General features: G+C 40.0%; 1 protein-coding gene across 11 annotated transcripts in view; it reads right to left on the bottom strand.

Annotated features, from left to right (window-relative positions):
• LOC121009050 (sodium channel protein type 2 subunit alpha-like) overlaps positions 1-27,066 on the bottom strand; it is a 190,344-nt gene that overhangs the window by 136,105 nt on the left and 27,173 nt on the right. For 7 of the 11 annotated variants that reach the window (XM_040441965.1, XM_040441956.1, XM_040441964.1 and 4 more), the window contains exons 2-6: positions 22,441-22,559; positions 14,249-14,338; positions 14,030-14,158; positions 3,651-3,742; positions 2,337-2,600 (exon numbers count right to left, since the gene is read on the bottom strand). In XM_040441965.1, coding sequence (XP_040297899.1) covers positions 2,337-2,600; positions 3,651-3,742; positions 14,030-14,158; positions 14,249-14,338; positions 22,441-22,559 — 694 coding nt within the window. Of the gene's footprint in view, positions 1-2,336; positions 2,601-3,650; positions 3,743-3,838; positions 3,931-14,029; positions 14,159-14,248; positions 14,339-22,440; positions 22,560-27,066 lie in introns of all 11 variants that reach the window. The other 4 variants (XM_040441962.1, XM_040441961.1, XM_040441963.1 and 1 more) reach the window with 1 other exon arrangement.

Here is a 27,066-nt window from a genome sequence, read left to right as displayed (position 1 = left end):
GCATCGAATTTAGAAAACCTCGTTAAGTTTTCGAAAATCGTTACAAAACCGCAACGTCCCGTCCGGCTTGGGTATTAATACTATAGGACTGGCCCACTCACTTTTTGACTCCTCAACGACGTCTAGCTGCAACATTAGCTGCACTTCCTCCGATATGGCTTGTCGTCGAGCCTAGGGTACCCGATATGGTTTTAATCAGACTTTTGCCTGAGGCTCAGTGACAATGTCATGCTGGATTATGGAAGTGCGTCCAGGGAGGTCCGAGAACACATACGTGTTCCGACTAACAAACTCCCTGGCCTCCTGAGTCTGTTTAGAGGAGAGGCTGTCAGCAATTTTCACTGTGGCAGCCGTCTCTCTTGCATCAGACAGAGGGGCCGGTACCTCTTCTCCTAGAAAACCCGGCTGCTGGCTGTCTTCTGTAGAGGTTTCCCTATCTTTCCACGGTTTGAGTAAATTCACATGGTAAACCTGCTCCGGCTTTCGCCGCCCTGGCTGGTGTACCTTGTAGTTTACATCTTCAACTTTCTCGTGTACCTCGTAGGGCCCTGCCACCCTACGAGGTACACAAGAAAGTAGCCAGGAACTTACTGTCCACGGTCGGCACCAGAACCAAAACCCGATGACCCGGGTTCAAGATCTGTACCTGAGCCTGCTGATTATAGACCCGACTCTGGGCTCGCTGAGCTGCCTCCATATGCGCCCTAACAAGAGGCAACACTGTCTCTATCCGATCTTGCATCTGGGTAATGTACTCAATGACACTTTTATGTGGAGTGGGTGGTTTTTCCCGCGCCTCTTTGGCCACATCCAAAAGACTGCGAGGGTGTCTGTCATATAGCAGTTCGAAGGGCGAGAACCCAGTAGAGGCCTGGGGTACCTCTTGCACTGTGAATATGAGATAGGGCAGAAGGAGGTCCCAGTACTTCCCATCATTAGACACTACCTTTTTCAACATATTTTTTAATGTTTGGTTAAACCATTCTACCAGACCGTACGTTTGTGGATGGTAAACGGACGTCCGTAGTTGTTTTATGTGCAGCAACTTACAGAGTTCCCTCATCACCTTGGACATAAAAGGGGTCCCTTGGTCAGTCAGAACCTCTTTAATTAGTCCTACTCAGGAAAACATCTCCATTAACAACTTAGCTATGAGTTTGGCCGAGGTATGTCGCAGTGGCACCTCCTCCGGGTACCGAGTGGCGTAGTCTAGAATGACTTAAGATGTGTTGATGCCCTGTGGTGGACTTCGGTACTGGGCCTATGAGGTCCATAGCTATTCGGTCAAGTGGTACTTCGATAATCGGGAGAGGTACAAGGGGACTGCGGAAATGTGGCTGGGGGCCGCTCGGGGTTGCTCCTGCTGTCTGCAAAGCCATCACGTGTTGTAGCAGCAACTGGTTAGTCTCCTGCTGCTGCTTATTAGCCTCGCGTTGCTGCAGTTTTGTCTCTCGCTGCTGCAGATTAGCCTCCATGAGGGCCTTCACAACAGCCTCCATTTTGTCGTGGGGCACTGGTTATAATACAGCTGGTTTAATGTACGACATACAACCATGCCTGAAAAACGCAGAAGCCAAAAATATTGGCGTTCATGCCAGCCTCACTGCTCTTGCCCGCATTCTCCACCAATTGTGAGGTTTCCCTCTGGTAGAGTACAAAGGCAAAACACAAGTTCTTAACTCAAAACGTCAGTATTTATTCACACTTGAGGCAATTGCACAAAACAGCACGTAACTTTGCAGTCTTGGTCTTAATTCACACACAATGGAAAGTTCATATAACACAAGTCGCCTTGCTGGCAGTTCTGCCTCTAGTAGTCCACAGCAGGCTTTAGGGGGCCTGTTTCCCCAGCGTGCGGCTCTCAGCCCTCCAGCACGGCACAAAGCCTCAGATGCCAAAAACAGAGACATCTCTGCTGAGCCCAGCTGCCTATTTAAGGACAGCCAGGTGCTGCTAAAACCCGGCTCGGCACTTAAATTCCGGTACGGTATTTGACCTTACCTGGCTGGAAACCAGCTCAACCACACATGCTGGGAGGAAAATACCTGCCTTGCCAGACACAACCCCTCACTGTGTCACACTAGCCACAGGAGTAGGGGTTGAACGGGAGGATGGGGGTGTAAAGAAGTTGCTGTGGGGCCTAGTAATTTCTCGTTATGCTACTGGACAGCACTCTCCTGTCCCTAGCTAAAATAGGAATGTAAGCTGGAAAACCCCTTTAGGATTGTAATATCACCCTAATCCCAGGAAACCTCTTTCAATCATTTATTACATCTCTGTTTTTTTTTTTATTAAGCTGTTGTGTAGTTATTATAAGTTATAATACACATACTTACTTTCATTTAAAATGTATTCTTCTTTGTCAAATGGGTTTGCAGTTAAGTTTACATAGGAGCCATTCATGCCAGCAGTAGCATTAAAGTAAGAGGTAATATTTGCTTCATAATCTGGGGGCCACCTAACACACTTATTTCTTAAGTGTCCCATAAAAAGTTGCAGTCCTATTAGTGCAAACACACTCAGACAAAACACTGTGAGGATCATTACATCTGAAAGCTTCTTCACAGACTGAATCAGGGCCCCCACAATGGTCTTTAGGCCTAGAAAAACAAGCAGAAGGTTATGGTAGGCGAAGCAATATACAAACAATATTGTGAAGCATGAGGCCTATAGTAAGATCTAAATCCCATGCAACAGCCTAAATAAATTTTAATGTATGTGAAATCATGGAATATGATGCAAACTCCAAGGGTGGAGGAGATAGCAATAGTCTTATAGTCAATGTGAAACGTGAATGAAGGATGGATAGAAAACTTTTTAAAAAATAAAAACAAAAAAAAACTAACAAAAGTAAAACACTTGTTTTACAGGAAAACAAGTAATTTTTGCACTTCATGCTATAGGTGAAGTCTACCATAGGCACATAGTTTGAGTAAGTGCTGTAATCTATACAATACATAGGCTGACAATTTTATAACATACTGTACAGTTTTTGATAAGGTTACGGGTTTCTGGCTGGAAGATCATCAATCATTTTCATGATTGTATATTATAAAACTGTGTTTAATTCATAAATATCGATAATTTTTTTTTTTTTTAATCACTCCATATTTCCCATGCAATGCCCATGCGTCCAGTAACTACCAATGTTCGCATTTAACTTTTTTTTTTTTAAATTTTGTTTTTAAAAAATACTTTCAATTTTGATTAAAACAGTAACATTTTTTCTTGATTCAACATAACTATAATAACACATAGCATTGTTTGGGATGAAGATAACGTTTTATGACATAAACAACCATAAAGACATTCACATATAGGGTTAGTAGGATGTGAAACATAAAAAAAAAAAAAAAAAGGAACATAACAAACATCACGCAGGCTGGGTATATTGCGATGCCCCATGCAAAAAAATTTGTTAAACTCTAAGGCTGATTAAAACAAAAAAATAAATAAAAAAGCTTAAACATGACACAAAAAGCACAAGATCGTTTGGAAACCAAGCATTTGCCAAGAGATTTGTGCTTTTTGTACAAATTCTTTTCTCTTATCTTGCAATGCAAGCAACAAGGCTTTATGTTCAAAATGTGATTATAATAAGATGGAATAAAAAAAATGTAATCAGCCTAGGTGTTTAACCTGTCTCTCACCTGGAATGACTGATATTGTTTTCAATGCTCGGAGAACTCTGAATGTTCTCAATGCTGAGACATTGCCCAGGTCCACAAACTCTGTCACATATCTGCAATAGGGGAGTTCACACACAAACACAATGACAGACACAAAGAAACAGTTGGATGTACAAGGGGCCTAACACCTTACACCAATTACTTCTTACCTGGGATTACAGAAATAGTTTTCAAAGCTCTTAATACTCTGAAAGTTCGAAGAGCTGAAACATTGCCTAGGTTTACAAATTCTGTTACATACCTGTAGAATTAAATCAGAGTTATTCAGGATATTTACTTAGGTCTCTCTTTAAGACCCTTTTTTTGGTGTTCAATTCAAATCTTCTATTGACTATGTTTATTGGAAATGAGAGGACTGTGGGCATCAGCGTTTACGCCATAAGTAGCTCACAGAACTTTAAGGCCAATCAAAAAGTTATCGGGCGAGAATTGGTTGTGATGGAGTAAGTCCTTTTCTGAAAGATACTCCTGTAGAGCGAACCCAGTTAAAAAGCAGTTGTTTTAATTATTATCTACTTTCTACTTTTCTAAAGCTTCAAATTCGGATGGAATTTTTAAACTAAAAAAATTTACAACTCTGATTAGTTGGTTAATTAGTTGGTTATCAGTTATATACAGTAAAGGTATAGCCTCATACTACATACATACATTTTAAACATTTAATTTTCAAAAAGTTACTTAAATTGAAGGTTACTCTTACATTTTACTCTCATCTTACATTTTAAATCTAGATATAAAATATGCATACTATTGAGTAATTGTGCTAAGACTTTACTTTCCTTGCACTGATCTTCATTTACATCATATCTTATAACCCAAACTCATCTGGAGCTGCAGTCAGAATTCTGATGGTTGTTACTTGGAGTCCATCAGTACTACTAGAGAAACCTCATACATCTTAGCTGAGCTTTGATAATGCAAAGCAATCTGTACTGTATTTAGTGAACTTTCCCCTTTACTTCATATTACTCAAGACTATAGTCCCTGGTGTGAAAAAGTACAACCCCAGTGGACTGACGTGGACTGACCCACCAGATGAAACTGATTTGAGGACCTATTGTAAATCAATACAGAACATTGAGAATCTTTTTAATTGCATTGTAAACAATTTTTCTACTATTTTAAATTATTATTCTGCACACTGATACATTAATACATCAGTATTTGCAAATTAAACAAAAAATAATTGTCTGTAGCAGCAAGTGAACTTTAATTTGTGTTGTCTTGTGCTGGATTTTTGTTTACAAAAAAGGGTGAGGGCCGTTTTATCATTATGTCAAATTAAAAGTTTTAATACACACATTATACCAGGGTCAAGATAGGCCTAGACTCTAGGCCATTCTTGGCATTAATATATAGGTGTGCTGGATTTTTGGACCCATTATTGTGACATACCCCTGGGCCCTACAAAGGTACTCTGGTAGGCAAGTCTAACCTTTCCCCCAAATTGCAACTAAGCAAAAAGTGAGCCAGCAAAGACTCCTAGGAGATTTGAGCTTAGTATAAATGTGCGTTGCTCTGAATCCAGCTCTGAATTAGCATGGACTATAAAAAAAACAATGCATGATTGGTACGAGATAATTACATTATAAATAGATTATATCTCCATATATACTTCTATGAATAGATGAACCTATACTTCTGTTGGAGATGTACTCGACTATCTCTGCCAATCCCATAGAGAATAAATGGAGCCGCAGCATGAGCGCTGAACTTGCTACTCCTATGGATAGGAACTAACTTTAAAACTTGGCATTATTCCTTTAGGTTACACCACCGAAAAATCTATATCAAAAAGTAATATCTGTTCCAAATTGTATTCAGGACATTTAGGTAGAAAATTTATATTCACGGCTCCCGAAAAAGATAATGTCCTTCACAGCCAGCTGACTAACTACAATTAGGAAATTAAAATGGTAAATCAATTGGAATTTTTGTATTTTCACATTCTATAATTTAAGAGACTTAGAGACAACTGCAGACTTGCAAACATCCTTATACTCCAAAAGAAGGTACCTACTCTCCCTAGACCCTGCACACCATTGGTACATGTAATCCATTTTGCAGAAATTTAGGATGGCAAGAAGTAGGATGCAGTTCCTTCTACTGAAAAAAACTTGGATTGCTAGAGATAAATAGTAAAGAAAAACCAATAAAAAACACAATTCCAATCTCATTTAGCTTCAGGAGGACTCTTTCTAAGATATGTCACGGTCCTGAAATAGGGGGTTCTTGTTTTGTAGATAATTACATTTTTTCCTCAAAAGAATGTAGCAAAGACTATATAACAGTGTATATATTTGTTCTGGGAGATCTCTTGTGACTGCCCAACTATCACTGGCCAACATGATGAACACTTTTCTTCCTTTTTTTTCCATTGTTGATAGATATTGATAGAACTACTTTATGGCAGATCCTATAATGGGCAGGTTAAAGTGCAAAATGTGCATGACATCACATTTTGAGATAACCCACCAAAGTTTGGAGTCTTCTTACTTTCAAGATTTTTTTTTATAAGAGATTGTAAAATTGATAAATGACCAACAGAAATTACATCTTTATCTTTATATAGGCTGATCATTGATAATCTCTATATCTTGGAAACATGAGCCAACCAAAATACAAATTCTCATTTTTGTGAACAATCAGCCAAAATTTGCCCAGGACAGGTAAAACCCTTTAATAAAGAAAATCATTCATGACAAGCAATCTCAACTGGGTTATGAGAAAAGATGGCCTAGTTAGTCATTTCATCCTAATATCACTTCAAATATGGTTGTTCAGGAACCAGCTCTGATGGCTGTTTTTGTTGGTTATTTTGTCTTTTAGACACAAAAAAATTCTAAAAGATGGCTGGCTCACTGTAATTTGCATACAACTTTACTAATTCATATATATATATATATATAGACGTAGAAAAAAGGGCAGCACTCCAATAGATAAAAAATCAAAAAACTTTATTTACCCATAAGGCTGTAGCGACGTTTCGGCTCTAACACAGGAGCCTTCCTCAAGATATATATATATATATACAGTGGGATGCGAAAGTTTGGGCAACCTTGTTAATCGTCATGATTTTCCTGTATAAATCGTTGGTTGTTACGATAAAAAATGTCAGTTAAATATATCATATAGGAGACACACACAGTGATATTTGAGAAGTGAAATGAAGTTTATTGGATTTACAGAAAGTGTGCTATAATTGTTTAAACAAAATTAGGCAGGTGCATAAATGTGGGCACTGTTGTCATTTTATTGATTCCAAAACCTTTAGAACTAATTATTGGAACTCAAATTGGCTTGGTAAGCTCAGTGACCCCTGACCTACATACACAGGTGAATCCAATTATGAGAAAGAGTATTTAAGGGGGTCAATTGTAAGTTTCCCTCCTCTTTTAATTTTCTCTGAAGAGTAGCAACATGGGGGTCTCAAAACAACTCTCAAATGACTTGAAGACAAAGATTGTTCACCATCATGGTTTAGGGTAAGGATACAGAAAGCTGTCTCAGAGATTTCAGCTGTCTGTTTCCACAGTTAGGAACATATTGAGGAAATGGAAGACCACAGGCTCAGTTCAAGTTAAGGCTCGAAGTGGCAGACCAAGAAAAATCTCGGGTAGACAGAAGCGACGAATGGTGAGAACAGTCAGAGTCAACCCACAGACCAGCACCAAAGACCTACAACATCATCTTGCTGCAGATGGAGTCACTGTGCATCGTTCAACCATTCGGCGCACTTTACACAAGGAGATGCTGTATGCGAGAGTGATGCAGAGGAAGCCTTTTCTCCGCCCACAGCACAAAAAGTGCCGCTTGAGGTGGGCTAAAGCACATTTGAACAAGCCAGCTTCATTTTGGAATAAGGTGCTGTGGACTGATGAAACTAAAATTGAGTTATTTGGCCATAACAAGGGGCGTTATGCATGGAGGAAAAGTTGTCAAAGTTGAGGGACGCATGGATTCCAGTCAGTATCAGCAGATTCTGGAGACCAATGTCCAGGAATCAGTGACAAAGCTGAAGCTGCGCCGGGGCTGGATCTTTCAACAAGACAACGACCCTAAACACTACTCAAAATCCACTAAGGCATTTATGCAGAGGAACAAGTACAACGTTCTGGAATGGCCATCTCAGTCCCCAGACCTGAATATAATTGAAAATCTGTGGTGTGACTTAAAGAGAGCTGTCCATGCTCGGAAGCCATCAAACCTGAATGAACTAAAGATGTTTTGTAAAGAGGAATGGTCCAAAATACCTTCAACCAGAATCCAGACTCTCATTGGAACCTACAGGAAGCGTTTAGAGGCTGAAATTTCTGCAAAAGTAGGATCTACTAAATATTGATTTCATTTATTTTTTGTGGTGCCCAAATTTATGCACCTGCCTAATTTTGTTTAAAGAATTATAGCACACTTTCTGTAAATCCAATAAACTTCATTTCACTTCTCAAATATCACTGTGTGTGTCTCCTATATGATATATTTAACTGACATTTTTTATCGTAACAACCAACGATTTATACAGGAAAATCATGGCGATTAACAAGGTTGCCCAAACTTTCGCATCCCACTGTATATATATAGATATATATATATAGATATATAATACAACACACTAAAAACAATATATAAGTATAAATAAAATAAAAAAACAGAATTCATACACCCTATCAAATGATCACGGTCCCTTTAAATGCGGAGCTCTCGCATATATAATGTTCATATAGAAAATTCATATGTATAAAAAAAATTAAAACACAATTTCCTTGTCTTGTAGTTCATCACTTTGACGTGGAGTTAGTAGTGTCAGTTGATATTTGGCAATTGTATCTCTCTTCAGTGTCAACTGAATTGCAAGGTTTTCTTAATTGGTAACAAACTCATAAAACATCATAACAGTCTGCTCCAATGTTCCCTTGTGGTTGAGTGGTTTATTGTATTGCTTGCCAGTCAACTCGTATGTAATGCGCATATATTGTATTAGTAAAGCGCTTTCTTTAATCCGTAGTTGTTTTCTGCAATGCTTCATAGATTTGTTACTCACGGATTCTGATACAATGAGTGCTTGTCTCCCACAGACAGACCTCGTTACATGCCAGCTTGAATACGCAGCGTCTCCTCTCGCGCTTCCTCGCGCATGCGTACTGGGATCGTCAAGACACCAGGAGCCGGCCGGGGCTCTGCTGTACCGCAACACTGGTAGATGTCAATGCAGACCTTCAGCTTGGAAACCGCCACTAATAATTATTTTTGTACCACTGAGGATGGAACAGGAAGTTCCGAAACGTGTCTGGTGGCGGTTTCCGAGCTGAAGGTCTGCATTGACATCTACCAGTGTTGCGGTACAGTAGAGCCCCGGACGGCTCTTGGCGTCTTGACGATCCCAGTATGCATGCTCGGGGAAGCGCGAGAGGAGACGCTGCATATTCAAGCTGGCATGTAACGAGGTCTGTCTGTGGGAGACATGCTCAGAGAGTCGGTTTAAAATGTGTTTTTGAGGTGACAGGTTGCCTTTAAAGCAGCGCTATCCTGTTAAAGCTCCGGTAACAGGCAGAGTGGGTGGTGGCGTAACGTCACTCACTCACGTCACGTACCTGCTCCTCCCACTTTATGAATGAAGCAGGCGGAGCAGGTGCGTGATGTAAGTGAGTGACGTTACGCCTCCGCCCGCTCTGCCTGTTACCGGAGCTTTAACAGGATAGCGCTGCTATAAAGTTAAAGGTCCTCAAGGTTAAGGATTACTGTTTAGATATGTATACTACTGTAAGCGGCGGGGCCCGGTGTATTGGGGGACACTGTTATGGGGGGGATCTGTGGATGACACATATAGCATAAGATGCTATATAGTGTCATCCACAGATCCCTCCATAGCATGGTCATCCACAGATCCTCCCCATAACAGTGTCATCCACAGTTCCCCCTCCCCATAACAGTGTAATCCACAGATGCCCCTCCCCATAACAGTGTCATCCTACAGATCCCCCTCCCCATAACAGTGCCATCAACAAATCCCCCATAACAGTGCCATCCACAGATCCCCCATAACAGTGTCATCCACCGATCCCCTCCATAACAGTGTCATCCACAGATCCCCTTCATAACAGTGCCATCCACAGATCCCCCATAACAGTGTCATCCACAGATCCCCCCCATAACAGTGCTATCCACAGATCCCCCATAACAGTGTCATCCACAGATCCGCCATAATAGTGTCATCCACAGACCACCATTCGTTCAAAACCCACTAAAAGCACACCTTTTGGTTCAAAATATTTTTTTTCTTATTTTCCTCCTCAAAAACCTAGGTGCGTCTTATGGGCAGGTGTGTCTTATAGGGTGAAAATTACGGTATATGCAAATTATGGTGAGTCAGCCATCTTTTAGAATTTTTTTGTCTACTTATATCACTGAGTGGTGGTCAGTGGACCTGGCTCCAGTCTAACTGGTGAGCATCCTCTATTCTATTGTTAAGGGTCCATTAAAAAGAACTGTGGTTGGGCTATCTCGTTCAATTAAAAGGATTGTTGGGCAAAATTAGTAGTTTTAGATAAAGGGCATAATGGATTTTAAAAAGAAATCTCTGATTCTCTGCCAGTGCCATTCCAGTGCTTACTGGGTCACTCTCTGAATTACTGCTCCCAGCTTGAGACACAAGAAATGGCAAGATACAAATGTAGCCAGCATTAACATCGTACTTGGTGCGTTATCACACTAGCTTATCACGCTCAGTGGCGTAGCGTGGGGGGGCGTTGCCCCGGGCGTCAGACTGCAGGGGGCCATTGGCCGCCAGCACCAATGTGAACTAACGTTTAATGCTGATAACCACAGACTGCACTGTGCAGCCAGTCATTTGGAGTGAGAAGTTGTTTCAGCCGAAGGAGCGCGTGCACCCTGATTAATCACAAGGGCGTGCAAGGCAGTGCAGTCCTAACTAATCACTGATAGTGTCTCTGGCGCAGTCCACCTTCCAGGCAGGAAAGACACTGCGGAGCAAGAAGAAGAAGATGGCTGCCGCTGCTGCTTCAGGACTCAAGTGTGCAGCTGAGTCCTTGAGTGACAGTGACTAAAGTGTGACTGAAAGTTGCTGCCCAGAGGGGTAATTTCTGTGGGGAAAATGGGTGTCTTTGGCAATTGCCTCAAGGTTAGAGAGTAACTGGGAGCACAAATAGGTGGTGGACTGGGACAAACAGGTCAGGTCAGCTCAGCCTCAGGAGTCATGACTGGACCAGGATTAATAACGGAGGATTATTATTGTGGGGGCCTAGGTGGAATATGCACAGTGAGTAGTACTAGTAATATTCCTTCTCATAGGCCTGCTGTGCAGCAGATTCCACTTAGGCCCCCACAGTAATAATCCTATGTATTAATCCATTGTCAGTCCTCATTTAGGCCCCATGCCCCAGCCAGGCCTCACTGAGCATCTCACTAGGCATTTTAATTGTACTACTTTCAGCAGTGCTGGTTAGCTTGAGGCATGCATGGAGCCAAAATGGGAATTAGCAATGGATTAAATAACCTCCTTCCACCCCTGACAGGGCCTAACGTAATAGTCAAATATATAGCCACGCCAGCAACCCAACGGTCATTTAATCCCTCAGATGCTGTGGTCAATAGCGACTACGGCATCTGAGCAGTAAGGCTACTCGCGTTTGGTGCGGATCCGTCATGGATCTGAACAGACAGATCCGTTCAGATAATACAAACGTCTGCATCCGTTCAGAACCGATCCGTTTGTATTATCTTCAACATAGCCAAGACGGATCCATCTTGAACACCATCGAAAGTCAATGGGGAACGGATCCGTTTTCTATTGTGTCATATTGTGTCGTTAGGCTCAGTTTCGTCAGACAGACACCAAAACGCTGCGTCCGCCTCCAAAGTGGAATGGAGACAGAACGGAGGCAAACTGATGCATTCTGAGTGGATCCTTTCCCATTCAGAACGCATTAGGGCAAAACTGACCCGTTTTGGACCGCCTGTGAGAGCCTGAACGGATCTCACAAACGGAAAGCCAAAATGCCAGTGTGAAAGTGTGAAAACATAGGTTTTGTTTTGTCACATGTGAAAATGTCCGAACAATTTAAGTTTTAAATAAAAAATGTTTTTCCTGCTTGCTGAATGCTATAACGAAAAAAAAAAGGAAAGAAAAATGTGTGATTCAACATTTTTAGCCCTCTCAAAAAAAATTGCAAAAAATGATGTCCTAGCCTGAAGGAATGTTAGAAATTAAAATAATAAAGATTTTATTAGAATCAATGAAAGAGGGCAGTAGATAAAATCAGGCATACAGGGAATCAGAGATGCGGAGAGGGATAAGGTAATAAACCGTCCGACACTCTGAAGGCCTGACTAGTAGCCTGTTGCTAGCTATCACTCAGTGTTGGAACACACTGATATAGGTGTAGCCTATAGCAACCAGGTTGAAATGTTGCTGCGCTTAGATCAGGGGCTGACATATGCAGATCTAATCCACTTTACATCTGTCCTTATGCTCTTTGTATTGAGCCATAGGGTGGATGGTCTGCAAAGTATAAGCAGCTAAAATGGGTCCTGGTGCACCCTGTTAGCGCTGCCCTGCTAGGTGAGCGGTATATGACGCTTCAAATCGCTCAAGTCTGGACAGCCAGTGTAGGTACAGATTCACTTATTAGGACTGCCCTGCCTATTGAGCGATGAATCACACATCACATCGCTCAACGAGTTTCTACATGACTACACTGTGTCATGTGTCATCAGGAGCGATACATTGTTCATAGTACTATCAAATCTGAATGAAGCTGCCGCACTGTAGCGTGCATACATAGGCGCTGTAATGGCCGTGTGCGGCCAAACACACACCGGATATAAATAATCTAACACCCGCCCCCAGAAGGTGTGTGCCAGCAGAGACGAGACACGGCTGAAAGAAGGTATCATAGCGGTCTTATCTCCGAATGAAGACGTTGAGGAAAGAGTCTACATCAGAGGAGACGTGACTGGATCTACTACACTATCTGTACTCAGAGAGTTATCACTGTGTTATCTGTGGTGTTACATAGGACTGCAGGTGACATCTACTACATTATCTGTAAAAAAAGGTGCGTGTCGACAGGTTGGGGGGGGGGCAATAATTGACTTGCCCCAGGTGCTGGCAACCCACGCTACGCCACTGATCACGCTGGTTTACTTTAGCTATGTGCAAAGCTTCTAAGGCCCTTATTATACCAACAGATTATCTGGCCAATATCTGGCCAATCAGAACAATAGTTAGTTGGTATGTATAACAAAAGATGTGTGTGTGTAATTGGCCATCTGACCAATGATTGGTCTGAAAATCTGTCAGATAATCTGTTGGTGTAATACAGGCCTAATGCTTAAAGGTGGTGTTGAGTTACACTGTTGGGATGTTGGTGCTGGCTACATCTATATACCCAGTCATCCAATCACTGGCTACAATGGGGTCACCGCTGCAACCAATAATTCTGAGTGAGTATCTCCTGTTATTTCCTGTCTATCGAGCCAGGACTGGGAAATAGAGACCAGCGAGGACCCAGTATGCATTGGAACAGGAGAGGCAGGGATTGGTAATGTGATTAGTATTTCTTAAAAAAAAAATTTCATTGATTATTCCCATTATCTAATTTAATCCTACTGGACAATCCATTTATATGTTACTTCTAATCTCAAATTTTAAAGTTAGATTTTTTCCCCAATAAATACTGAAACACAATTGTGGGTGCTTGAAAACAAGGCAAAAAAAATTTAAAACATCAAAAAATATCAATTCAGTCAACGTTGCTTTCTATTCCTGGTAGTTGCAAGTAAACTGTTGTCAACTGTTTCTGAGGATCATAAAAATGTTAATTGTTATCTTATTTCAGTAATTTGATTTACTCATGGTAAATTACTTCAATGAAAGTGCTATCAAATTTAAAAAAACTTATTTTCATATATCCTTTTAGGGAATTCAGAGTTAATAGAGCGGTGGGTCCCCTGTTGGGGATATTCATTAATTGGCTATAGGGGAGAAATGATCTCTTCCTTTGGGGGATCTATCCTGCCTTGATTGATTACACAGATTGATTTCTTCCTGTGGTGGTACTGCAGAGATATTGAACACTTACAGATTCCTTCACAAATTACAGTTTATCGCTGGGGGTCCTGGCAGGAGGGAACTTTGTAGTCATTTTACTGTCTATGGACCCTTCTAACAATATAAAATATTCCAAAACCCAACTAACCTACCCAGACATTTTATACTTCTACAGAACCTATATAACTGGCTACTAAGCTAACTCAAAAAGTGGTAGTACATCTAAACGGGGACATATAAAATTAAGCCCAATCTTAAAAGAGATACTTACGCCATGACAATGACGCTGAAGTCGAGCCAGTTCCATGGGTCCCGCAGAAAAGTGAAACCTTCTAAGCAAAATCCTCGCGCCAGAATTTTTACTAGCGATTCAAAGGTATAAATCCCAGTGAAGGTATATCTATAGTTCACAATGAGATAAGCTTACATTCAGTTACACGATCACTGTCCATCCATAATAAAAAGAAAGCTTAAGTTGTTTATCACTTACTCTACATTCTTGGTCCACTCCGGGGGACTACTCATGGTCATGAATACGCAGTTGGTCAAAATAGTGCACATTATGAGCATGCTGAATAATGTAATTAAGTGTTAAGGAAAATGAAAGACTTGTGTTAAGAGTCATCATGCCAGTGGCATGTAGTATTTCAGGAGACGTTGGTCAACAAGAGACTAAATGAAAGGGTTTTCTTGGACTTACATATTAGTGACCTAACCAAAGGTTCCATTTTTACGGGACAATTTTACAGCAGTTACTCGGGAAGGAAGCAGCGTTGGTGGAGGAGACCTCTGCATTTACATGCAACGGTCTCCTCCAAGGTATGGGGTGGAGCAATCGCTTATGCCATCGTTCTTCCTCATACTGACTCGTTTGCTGGCAGGAGATCGTGTTTACACAGCATGATCGATCTGCTGCCGGTAAACGATCATTTTTACGTGCAGATTATCCAATGAATGAGCGTTACATTTACACTACCCGATCATTGTTAACAAGCGTTACTATGAATGCTCATTAGTAATAATCTGTGCGATTCTCGGTCCGTATAAAGGGCCGTATGGTTGAGTCATTGATATCTGATCAGTGGTAACCTTATCAATAAGCTTATCAAGAGGTTGCAGCACTAAAATGAGTTGACGCCTCTTTATAGTATACCAAACGCAGTTGTACAATGTCCAGTGGCTTAGCTTAGTATTGCAGCCCATTCCCATTCATTTGAATAGAACAGACCTGCACAAAGGCAATTTGAACAATGGACTTGACGTCAAAGGCCGAGTAAGAGTCTGCACCGCTCAGCCGAGCTGATCAGCAGGAGGTGCCAAGAGTCAGACCTCACTGATCAGATATTGATGACCTTTTCTATGGATAAGATATAAGTCCTGGAAATCCTTTAATCTACAGCGTCCAAAAATTAATCAAAAATTATTTTTGTGACTAGAAAATTGAGGTCAGATAAGTGTTTTCTAACCAAAAATATTTTTTTTTAGTTGTATAGGTATCATAAAAAAAACATACAACAACATAACATTAACTTAATACATGGCAATGCAAATTTTTGGAAATGATAGACATAAAAGATTTTCAGTAGGCAACCAGCTGACAGAGACCTAGTGGGTAATGTTGGACAGGTCAAGAGAAAAGCCTTATTCCAAGAAGGAGAATGTTTTAGTCCTTAGCCTTCAACTCAGAAGTCATAATGGAGAATTAGAGCCCGATTAATTTAGATGTTTTAATTTTCATGATGCACTGGGACCTCTGTTTTGAATTAGCTCTTGTAAGTTCTGTCGTACAACAAAAATATGCTGCTTGCGTTTTTGAGCCATTTAGAGAAGCAATTACCGGATTACAATATCCGATTAGAGTGTGTGTGCGCTGAAAAACAATTCTTAAATATATTACTAGTACTTCTGTCGCTTTAGTAAATCCTTAATAAGAGTCGATAAATAAAATCTAAATTGGAAAACTCTTATATGGATACAGGTTATAGCTTGAAGCCTTTACATGATCACTTCACTTTCGATACAAGACCTAGCCACCAAGGTCTCCTAATACTGTGCAAGAAGTTCACTGGTTCCTAATGAAGACAGTCAATTATGCTTACAATGTGTTTTTTTCTACAGTGGGAAAGTGTCTGGGAGCAGGTGTGCAGTACAGACATCAATAGTCTTTAGAAAGCAGTCATGGACATTTAGCTTCAATGTGACTGATGAGTGATCACTATACAAGTCAATGTACTGTTAAACTGCCATAGACCAAGAGGCTCAGTTTTTTCTAACAGTTAAGACATTCACTGATGACCCAACCAACAGAAAAAGTACTTGCATACCACCTTAAGGGCTTCTTCAATCAAATAATTCAGGCATGTGATGTGCCCAGGAACTTCGAAAGGATTTTAACTCAAAACTTTTACTTTCAGATATGTTGGCATTGTTCTTTTTGGTTGTGGCTGCCATTTTTAATTAGTTTCTCAGAAACTGAAGTCTAATGATCATCAAAACACAGTGATGGTTTCTATCATCTGTTCGAGAGAAGCCAATTCACCAGTGACAACCAACATGGCATAATTCCCAGTTGACATTCTTTACAAAAATGACCACATCCGCTGAATAGAAATTGTCAATATCTCTGAACGAACACATAATTACCAAACTTTTCCTGCTCCTAACTTCTATTTTACTATTACAAGACTAAAATCAAAATGCCCACTGTGGACCCAGTATTAATTTATGATACATGGTACAATAACCCTATTAGGGCTATCTAATTCCTGTTTCTGGTCTTTTTCATTTCAAAACATAACATTTATTATTTTTCTTAAGAGAGACAACCAAACAATTATTTAATTAAAATAAAGTGGTCTTGAAACGCAACTGTGTGGATAGCAATTACTAAAGATTCTTCACATATAACCAATAGGTGGGAAATCTCTGTGGGAGATTCACTTCATATCCCTCAGTTACTATATAGTGAGAGTTAACATAAATTGGTATCAAAATATTGCTCACATCGAGCTATTATGTTACTGTAGCTTGCCACTTGGCCACAATACAACTCTCTCTAAGTAAGGGTACTTTCACACTTGCGGTAGAGGATTCCGGCAGGCAGTTCCGTCACCGGCAATCCGGATGCGGATCCGTCTGACAAATGTATTGAAACACCGGATCCGGCTCTCCGGTGTCATCCGGAAAAACGGATCCGGTATAAAAATTGTTTGCGCAGACCAGAAAGTCGGATCCGTTTTGCCGGAACACTTAATGCCGGATCTGGCACTAATATACTTCAATGTAAATTAATTTCGGCAAGTGTTCAGTATTTTTGGCCGGAGAGAAAACGTAAGAGGGACTGAACTGATGCATCCTGAATGGAATGCTCACCATTCAGAATGTATTAGGATAAAACTGATAATTTTTTTCCAGTATTGAGCTCCTGTGACGGAACTCAATACCGGAAAACAAAAACGCTAGTGTGAAAGTACCCTAAATATAGTTACGGTCTATTATAGGATGTGTAACTTATTTTACTTAGGATAGCTATCCCTGATTTATAATATTGATATCCCTATCGCAGGGGGAGCAGCGATTAGGGTTTTAAGCTAAAGAGGTCATGTGTGGATGCATCTGTGTATGCAGTAGCAATACGGAGTGTACTGCAGGCACTCCGATAGTTGTGTATAAGTTTAGAACATTACATAGGCATGGAAAATAAGGATTAGGGATATATAGGAATATCAATATTATAAATCAGGTATAGCTATCCTAAGTAAAATAAGTTACACATCCTATAATAGACCCTAACTATATTTACTTAGAGAGAGTTGTATTGTGGCCAAGTGGCAAGCTACAGTAATATAATAGCTCGATGTGAGCAATATTTTGATATCAATTTATGTTACCTCTCACTCTATAGTAACTGAGGGATATGAAGTGAATATCCAACAGAGATTTCCCACCTATTGATTATATGTGCAGAATCTTTAGTAATTACTATCCACAAAGTTGCGTCTCATGACCACTTTATTTTAATTAAAACATTGTTTGGTTGTCTCTCTTAAGAAAAATAATAAATGTTATGCTTTAAAATTAAAAAGACCAGAAACAGGAATTAGATAGCCCTAATAGGGTTATTGTACCACGTATCACTAATACAAGACCATTTAATGTGCTGGAGGGAAATGCTTTTTAGGGTGCTATCATTAAGGTATATGTAGAAGCAAAAAAAAAAAGAAGGAAATATATATTGCAGGCATTGTCTCATGCTTTAAAGGGGTTATCCAAGTTCCATAATGCCCCCCCCCATATGCCCTGGCCCCTCACAGAGGTTGTACTTACCTCACTCCCCGGCATCCGTGTTGCTTCTCATACCGGCACAATGCATCTCCCCATCGTGCGGATGAAAACACCTGAATCGGGGGGGGGGGGGGGGCAGCCAATAGCAGACAGCCAATAGCAGGCCGGGATGGGAACAAGCCTCCCTAGCATCACCTGCGATGCTAGGGAGGCTTGTCCCTGTCGCGGCCTGCTATTGGCTGCCCCCCCCCGTCGCCAGATGTTTTCATCTATGGGGAGATGCAGCGCCGGCCTTGCGGGCAGCAGGAGCGACACGGGTGCCGGGGAGCGGAGTAAGTACAACCTCTGTGAGGGGCCCGGGCATATGGGGAGGGAGGGCATTATAGAACTTGGATAACCCCTTTAAGTGATTTGAATTCAAATGGCTTTTCTCAGTTGACTTCTGTATATGAATTTCATGGACCTTGACCAAAAACAGGAAAGTAATACATTTGCATGCAAACATTTGTTGACCTTGGAAGAAAGACATTTTTTTTGCACGTATTCACATATCTTATAACTTGTAGTCTGCAGATTTACTCATGCAGAACTGGCATTCTAGTCGACAGGAAATATTTCCTACTTAAAATGGAATATTATTGTATTAGTTGCCAGCTTCATAGTACTGGTTATTTGTGAATTAAGATATTTATCAAATGTATGGTGTATGGTCAAGGTCACCAGATATAGTGCATTCGGAAAGTCTTTACACACTTTCACTTTTTTCACATTTTGGTAAGCGATGGCTAAAAAAATATTCCCACTTTAATCCACACTAACCTTAATAAGAAAGTGAAAACTGAAAGACTACAAATTTGCATGAACATAAGTATTCAGCCCCTTTGTCATGACGCTTGAAATTGAGCTCCGGGGGATACCTATTTCTCTTGATGATTTTTTAGATGTTTTTACACCTCAATTAGAGTCCACATGTGGTAAATTCAGTTGATTGGACATTATCTGGGAAGGCACACCCCTGTCTATATAAGGTTTCACAGCTGACAATGCATATCAAAGCAAAAACCAAGCTATGAGGAGGAAAGAACTGCCTGAAGCGCCCAGAGACATGATCTTGTGGAGTCACTGGTCTGGAGAAAAATAAATTCTGCTGCACTGAAAGTTCCCAACAGCACAGTGGCCTCCATAATTCTTAAAGCGTAACTGTCATGTTTTCATCAAAAAATCAATTTAAGCATATGTTACTGCTGCAGCAGCATTATGCAAAAAACAATATTTAGTTTCTTCACATACCACAGTTTTCCTTGAGTTTTTCCCTTAGTTACGGCTGTTTAAACATTTACAATATGAGGACCTTCTCAAGATGGCTCCTCTGCCAGTTCTCTGAGGCCAAAACTGCCTTCCCTAACTTCACATACAAACTTGCTGTAGCCAGCAGCTCCCTTCCAGCCAATCAGATTGGATTACCGAGAGACATGCCTACTCACTCTGAAACCTAATGCAGGCATGCAGTGTGAAGGACCGCCCCTCCATCTTCCTGTCTTCTTAGCCAGAGCCAAACTAAGTAATCAAGGGAAAAGGACATTGGTAAGAGAGGTGACAAAGAACCAAATGGTCACTCTGGCTGAGCTCCAAAAATCCTGTGTGCAGATAGGAGAAACTTCAAAAAGGTCAACTATCACTGCAGGATTCCTCCAATCTGGGCTTTATGGCAGAGTTGCCAGAGCGAAGTCTCTCCTCAGTAAAAGACACATGAAAGTTTGTAAAAGAAAAACACCTAAGGCTCCTTTCACATCAACGTTTCTCCTTTCCGTTCTCCGGCTCCGTTGAGGAGCAGGAGAACGGAAAGGATGGATTCTGCAGATAACTGAGACCTAACTGAGCGTAACGGAGGCTAAAGACCCCATAGACTATAATGGGGTCCGTTCGGTGTCCGCTCAGAATTTGAAAGGACCCCGTTATAGTATATGGGGTCTTTAGGCTCCGTTACGCTCAGTTAGGTCTCAGTTATCTGCAGAATCCGCCCTTTTCGTTCTCCTGCTCCTTTACAGAGCCAGAGAACAGAAAGGAGAAACGGTGATGTGAAAGGAGCCTAAAGGACTCTAAAATTGTGAGAAATTAGATTCTCTGTTCTGATGAAACCAAGATTAACTTTTTGGGCTCAGAGAAAGTTGAATAGAGAAAAGTACAGGGATTTTCTCAATGAAAACCTCCACAGTTCTCTCGACCTCAAACTGATCCAAAGGTTTAACCTTCAAACAAGACAATGACCCTAAGCACACAGCCAAAACAACACAGGAGTCACTTAGGGAGAACTTTGCGAAAGTCCTTAAGTGTCCCAGCCAGAAGCCTGATTTAAACCGAATATCTCTGGAGAGACCTATAAATGGCTGTCCACTGATCATCTCCATTCAACCTGACAGAGCTTGAGAAGATCTGCAGAGAAGAATGGCAGAAAATCCCCAATTCTGTGTGTGCAAACCTTGTGGTATCATACCCAAGAAGACAGGAGACTGTAATCACTGCCAAAAGTGCTTCAACTAGGTACTGAATAAATGGTCTGAATGGTCTGAATACTTATGTCAATGCAATATTTAAGTTTTTCCTTTTCAATAAATTAACAAAGATTTCTAAAGAATGATTTCACTTTTTCCTTATGGAGTACTTAGTGCAGAATGATGGGGAAAAACTTGAACTTATTTTAATTTTAGCACTAGGTCACAACATAACAAAATGAAAAACAAAGTGAAAATGTCTAAAGACTTTCCGAATGCACTGTATCTGTAAACTCTTTACTAGGCTCATTATGTCAAGTATTAAACATTTCTGCACCTGGCTGAGAATGGTATGGGTAAAACCATCTTCTACCATAATTGGAACCGCCTAGTCAATGCAGGACATTCCAAGAAATAGAACCAAGATATAATAAAGGAAGAGAATGTGTTATATAGTAATAGAAGATGTATCAAGAAGATATGGACAAAATAAAGCAAGAGTAGACATAAAGTTTTGACATAATAAAGGAAGACTAGACATAATAAAGAGTGGACATTATTAAAGAATATAATAAATAGACATAATAAACAGACATATTTAAGGAAAGTTATGCAAAATAAAGACAACATAATAAAGGAAGGCTAGACATAATGATGAAAGAAGAGACATAATAATGGATAAGTAGGCAAAATGAAGTGTAAAGTAGATGTAACATAGGAAGAATAGACATAATAAAGTAAGACTAAACAAATAAAGAATAGGAACAATAAAGGAACTCTAGACAATAAAGAAAGAGTAGGTAACTGGAGAATTTTCAAAATAACAGAGCAATAAAAGTGATAAAATATTATGTAAAGCTCTAATGAACCTTCTTGAAAATCTACTAATGTACACATTTCTGGAGCATCTTTCCTTTTCTGTGCAATTTCTCTGATATTCCTATTGGAAATGTAGGACAGCCATTTCCCTTGTCAGAAGGGTGTGCCCTTTGAGAGCCTGATAGGATGTATTCAGACGTGTGGTGTGATTAAAACCAGATTAAAACTATATTTAAAAACCTGTTTTACAGGTGAAACTTATGTATTTAAAGGGAAACAGTTGTTTCAGTTTATTTTTAGTATAGTGTAGGGACAGTGATGTAAACATTTTTGTAATATACTTCACTGGGGAAAGATGTTTCTTTGTTCCAGAAAACAGGATGTAAAGAGTCTTCTTAGCAAAGCGCTAACAGCATTGCTAAGGAAAGTCTGTCTTCAGCCTTCAGCATTATACTGAGCGCTGAAGACGCCTGTGTGTAACATTCAGAGGCTCCCAGTCTGACTCCTTGTCACTTCCCAGTCCTTGATTATGTACATGAAGCTTAACTATAGCTGCCCATGACCATGCTTATCTCATTTGCTAGACTGAAGACAGACTCTCCTTAGAGCTCCGCAAAGAAGACTCTTTAAACTGAAATGACAGTTACACTTTAGGTTTATTTATTGCATACCTTTCCAATGTGGTTTTGATACAGCTTTAACCACAGTCGACCATACATGTCCGTATACACCCTGATAGCACTGACTGGACAGCATCAGACTTTGCAGGCATCCCTTTGACAAGGAGAATAGTAACACCCAGTTGTCAAATTTATTCTTATCCATTACTAAAAGGACTAGCACATTGTACTGTTCTAAGATGCTCCCCAATTGTTATTTGATGGGGAATACACCTATTTACTGGATCAAACATTGTGATATTGTTATATTCTACAAACAGCATTAGACAAAACCAAAGCATAGAACCTGCATTGTCTAAAAAAAAGACTTAAACAAAAACAGCAATTATACCAAGAACCTTACAATTAGATAGTTACATTTTCAGACCACAATCATGAATGGATTTTTAATTATCAGAAAAGGATATGAATGTACCAAAATCTTTATTGAATATCTTCTAATAGGGTTGAAGGGAGTTAAAATGTACAAGGCAGACGTGGCACTGAAGCGGAAGATTGCCTTCCCTCTATTCAATACTATAAAGGTCTATACGGAAAGAGAACAGAGATGTGTTAGTTAAAGCTGTTGTCCGGGAGTAAAAATAAATAAATACAGAACTCACCCCAGTGCTATGCATTAATGCCAATAATATGGCATATGACATCTGATCGCTGGCAGTCTGTAAACAAAGACCAATGGGAGACCACCAGAGCATGGATCGTGAAGAAGTAAGTACTTTTTTAAAATTATTTTAGGACATCCGCTGCTCCTTTTTTGTTTTGTTTTTTCGTGGTATTTTTTTTCTTTTTTAGAAGTCTCAAACAATCCCTTTTAAGTACATTACAATCATACCCAACATTTCACTTCAGATATTTACAGACAAGGCATGACAAAGACTTTATGAAAGGTGAATCATGAAGGACAAAGGCTGAAAATATGAAATTTTTAAGACACTGCACAAGTATATAGAGTAGCAAAGGAGAAGACAACAGTTTCTAGCATCTATTTCTTGCTAACTTGCACAATGACTGTTATGAAAGGCTATGTAAACGTTTTGGGTTTTTTTTTTTGGGGGGGGGGCATTTTTTTTTTTATTGCATTTCACCTGTTATGGGCTGAAAATCATTTCCCTAGCATGTTTTCATGAACATTTTTGCTTTGTTTGTCTTCCACCTCTGTTTGTTTGCACACACAAAAATTCCATCTGATGTTTCACTCTGTAGCTCTTATCTCTGTTCTCCTAGGTAGTTATAAACACTCTTTTAAGCTAAATAATAGTCAGTTTGATAAGATTTCAGTTTAAAGTGGATTTACATTGCTTGATTGTCTGGCAGATTATCGGGGACGAACGTTCGTACAAATGCCTGTTACCAATAATCTGCTCATGTAAAGTTGCTGCCAATCACTCGATGAAGGAGCAAAATACTCGTTCATCGCGTGATACAATCGTTCATGCAGACACCTAAATCATCATTTCTGGGCAGCAGATCGTACTGTGTAATGTGAATGTGTATGGAGATGAAAAATAGCAGTAGCCATTGTTCATCCCCATACAGTGGAGGGGATTTCTGCATGTAAATGCAGTGCATAACCTTCACTGACGAGAAGGACTATGTCGGCAAAGAACGCTTCTTTCCCGACAATCATCTGTTTTATTGGGCCATGTAAGCCGGCCTTTGAGTGTTTATAATTATTAAGAAGAGAGATAAGAGCTACAGAGTGAGCCATCAGACATCTTCTCTGGCAGATATCTCTGAACAGGGGTCAGACTAGCCTGCGAAAATAGGCAGCTATGGAAGACAAATACAGAAAAATTAGTACAGAAAAGCAATTAATTAAATGATTTGAGCCAATAATATTTGGAAATGCAATAATAAAAATAAATGCCCCTAAAGGTGTTCATTGCCCTTTAAGAAGTAGGGTACAGGCAGAATTGAGTATGAATGTAGGATCATACTACACAGAGTTTGTAATATGTAATAACCCTGGAGACACACTGGTCTGGATAAGAGATGGCAGGAAATATTAAATGAAGAGTAGGTGCATTCCGAGTAGCAATGCACTGGTGTCATAAACAAAATTTTTTACCGTACATTGCTCAAGCTTCCCTAGATATTTATGACCTACTCTCAAATACAGCTTTCTCTAATATCTACAATATAACCTATCAAAAAAAATGTACGCTCCATGGCATCATCCTAATAAGTCTTCAAATTAAACACAGTATTATAGGGATGAATCACTATTTTTAGCTTAGCATTTTCGAAGCTGCATTTAGTATGGTACTATTTTCTGCCCAATAAATGAAAGTTGGCTGCTACTTCATAGCTGTGGGTTAAAGGAGACTTGTAATTATGATTCTGTAAATGGCAGATGACAAAGTAACTTAGTTGACTACAAACAGATTATGCAACCCACTCCAACCACCCCCTGCAGGGCACCTATTTATTACAGTTGTTGTCCTCATTTCTAAAGCATACCACCCTGACATTCACTAATCACTGTGGGTATGGTTGCTAATACCCTACGCCATGTGCTAGAATCAGCAGTCAGACACACAGTTCATCGCAAATTTTCCATGCAAAAGGCTACACTAATAAGCTTGTCATAAGATTTAGTCTAATATTCTTGTCAGAAGACTATGAAACCAATAGAGGGCGCTATTGAATTATGAACAGCGCCCTCTATTGGTTTCATAGTCTTCTGACAAGAATATTAGACTTGTCATAAGACTGTAAAAACAATAGAGAGCGCTGTTCAACACTCCATAGCGCCACCTATTGGTTTTCATAGTCTTGAAAAACAAGGCAGATTCTGCTCATTTGCATATGACAGCTGAAAAACAAGGCAGATTCTGCTCCTTTGCATGTCTTTCCCATAAGCCCATGTTTATGCAAATTAGTTTTTACATGACAAAACTGTATAGAAAGGTTGTTGAATATTATGTTAGGACAATCGGAAAACTTTTTGCCGCCCTAATGATATTGATCTAGGTGTGCAGGTCCACCCAAGTCATCCAACAGATGCAAAATAACTTTGAGGTTTACTGGTTCTCAGTCAGATGAGAGCTGGTTTGGAATATCTCATAGTGCACAAGGCTGCCATTGTAAGGTATGCTGGCTGTTATCTGTCTCATGGATAGATTGATCGCTTGCACATACCTGGCTTTTGGCATATAGCCTTTGTGTGGTTGTCTATTGTATGTCGCACATAATAGGAGTCTAAGATGCATCCAGCTATCCTCTTAATGCTGTTGCCAAAGCATTTTAATGGGGTTTCCATCAATTTCTAACCTTTTTTTATGAACCAGACACCCTCTTGTCTTCCAAGCAGGGGGTGCCTGGTTGTCTACCATTGACTTCCATTATATTAAATTGTATTCGAGCAGCCGAATTAGTCGGCCGAGCACTCAGTTCTGCCAAGCATAGCAATGCTCGAGCCGAACAGGTATTTGGCCGAGCATACTCGCAAATCACTAATAAGGACATTGCACGTGACACTAGCAATAAGGCTTTGAACACGGACAGAGAGTTTGTATTCTTTTCACAGTACCATCAAAAGGACTCTTTGCAAGTTATAATTAGTGATGAGCGGCAGGGCTATATTTGAATTCGTGATATTTCATTGGTAACGCGAAATACAGGCGTGGGTCACTTTGGATCCATTTTTCAAGCTGCTAGAAGTTTCATAAGTTTCTCCTGAGACTGGAGAAAATGGTTGGCACGGCAGAACATTACAATAGCTTTATATGCAGATAGAGTCAAGTGCTCCAATATATTCGGGATTGCGCTAAGTGATTCGGCAGTGATTCGAATATTTTTTTCGCACTACCTGCAACTTCACATTTTAGCAGGTCTGACTAAAGATTACTGATTGGTGCACTAAGTATTGTTGTGAACTTGACATTGCTTCCTTTTCATTGGCCCACAAGCAAGAAGCAGAGAGGAATTATGTGTTCAGATGGAAAAAAATGCTGAATATTCGATATAAGGAATACATAGCACGATAAAAATTTGCTATTCGAATATTCGCGCTCAACACTAGTTATAATTCTCAAATCATTGGAAACAGAGGGTTTACCAGCTGGCAGAAAAAGAAGTGTGACTATTTTGGACTGTGTTTTTTTTTTTTTTTTTGCGGTCATGCACTGAGAATAATAGAGTTATGAGATGATTAGTCTCCTATAAAGAGACATTGCAATATCAAGATGATTCTGTTTTTAAAAAGGAGTGGAAGAAATTGCATTTTGGGTTTGATACGACTTTGAAACTCAGTTAATTGAAATATGAACAAATAACTACTGGACTGTGTACAGCTAAAACAGAGCTGCAAATGAGATTGACTGAGAGTCTCAAACATTTTTTTAAAACAATTGGAAGGACGATCCACCAGTTAAATATCAGACTCAACTTCAAACACGGTTATGTAGGAATGCCAAGAAAGATGTCCTTTCAAGGAGGATGGGAAAAGATTGTGAGGGTCATATATCAATAACCAGCATTTTATGCTGGTCTTTGATACCCCCTGCGCTGCCAAAAGTTGCGCTTAATTTATGATGAGGTGCATCCTCTAACAGTCCATGAACCTAAAAATATACTCCAGCCCTTAGTTGTAGTAGATTTCAACTATCATTTATGCCAGGGAACTGATGTAAATGTTAGTGAATATGCTGGGGCAAATGGCCCTGTCCACACCACACCCCATCACTCCCCAGTAACGAGGGTGGTGGGATGGAGTAGTAACTCCAGATTCATCAGGCAGTCAAAAAGTGATAAAATGCGGGCATGCAACTTTTTACGTCAGATGCCCTATGTCTCTTTTTTCCCTGTAGACCTAGTTGGTATTTTCGCCAAAGGTCCATAAACCAATGGATCGTCCTCCAGGGCATCATATCGTGGAAGACATTGAGTCAGTCACTGAACTTTTGGCTACATACCTCAATTGGCTACTGCAACCCTTATTGAGGGATATATCTTTGTGCCTTAACCTACCATGATTTTTATGGGTATTGAAGGACTTGCAGTGGCAGGATTTATGTTGACATAAATAGATG

Source organism: Bufo bufo, chromosome 7 (assembly GCF_905171765.1).
Source record: "Bufo bufo chromosome 7, aBufBuf1.1, whole genome shotgun sequence".
Lineage (NCBI taxonomy): Eukaryota > Metazoa > Chordata > Amphibia > Anura > Bufonidae > Bufo > Bufo bufo.
Note: the sequence above shows the minus strand (reverse complement) of the source record. Positions and strands in the feature narration are given on the sequence as shown.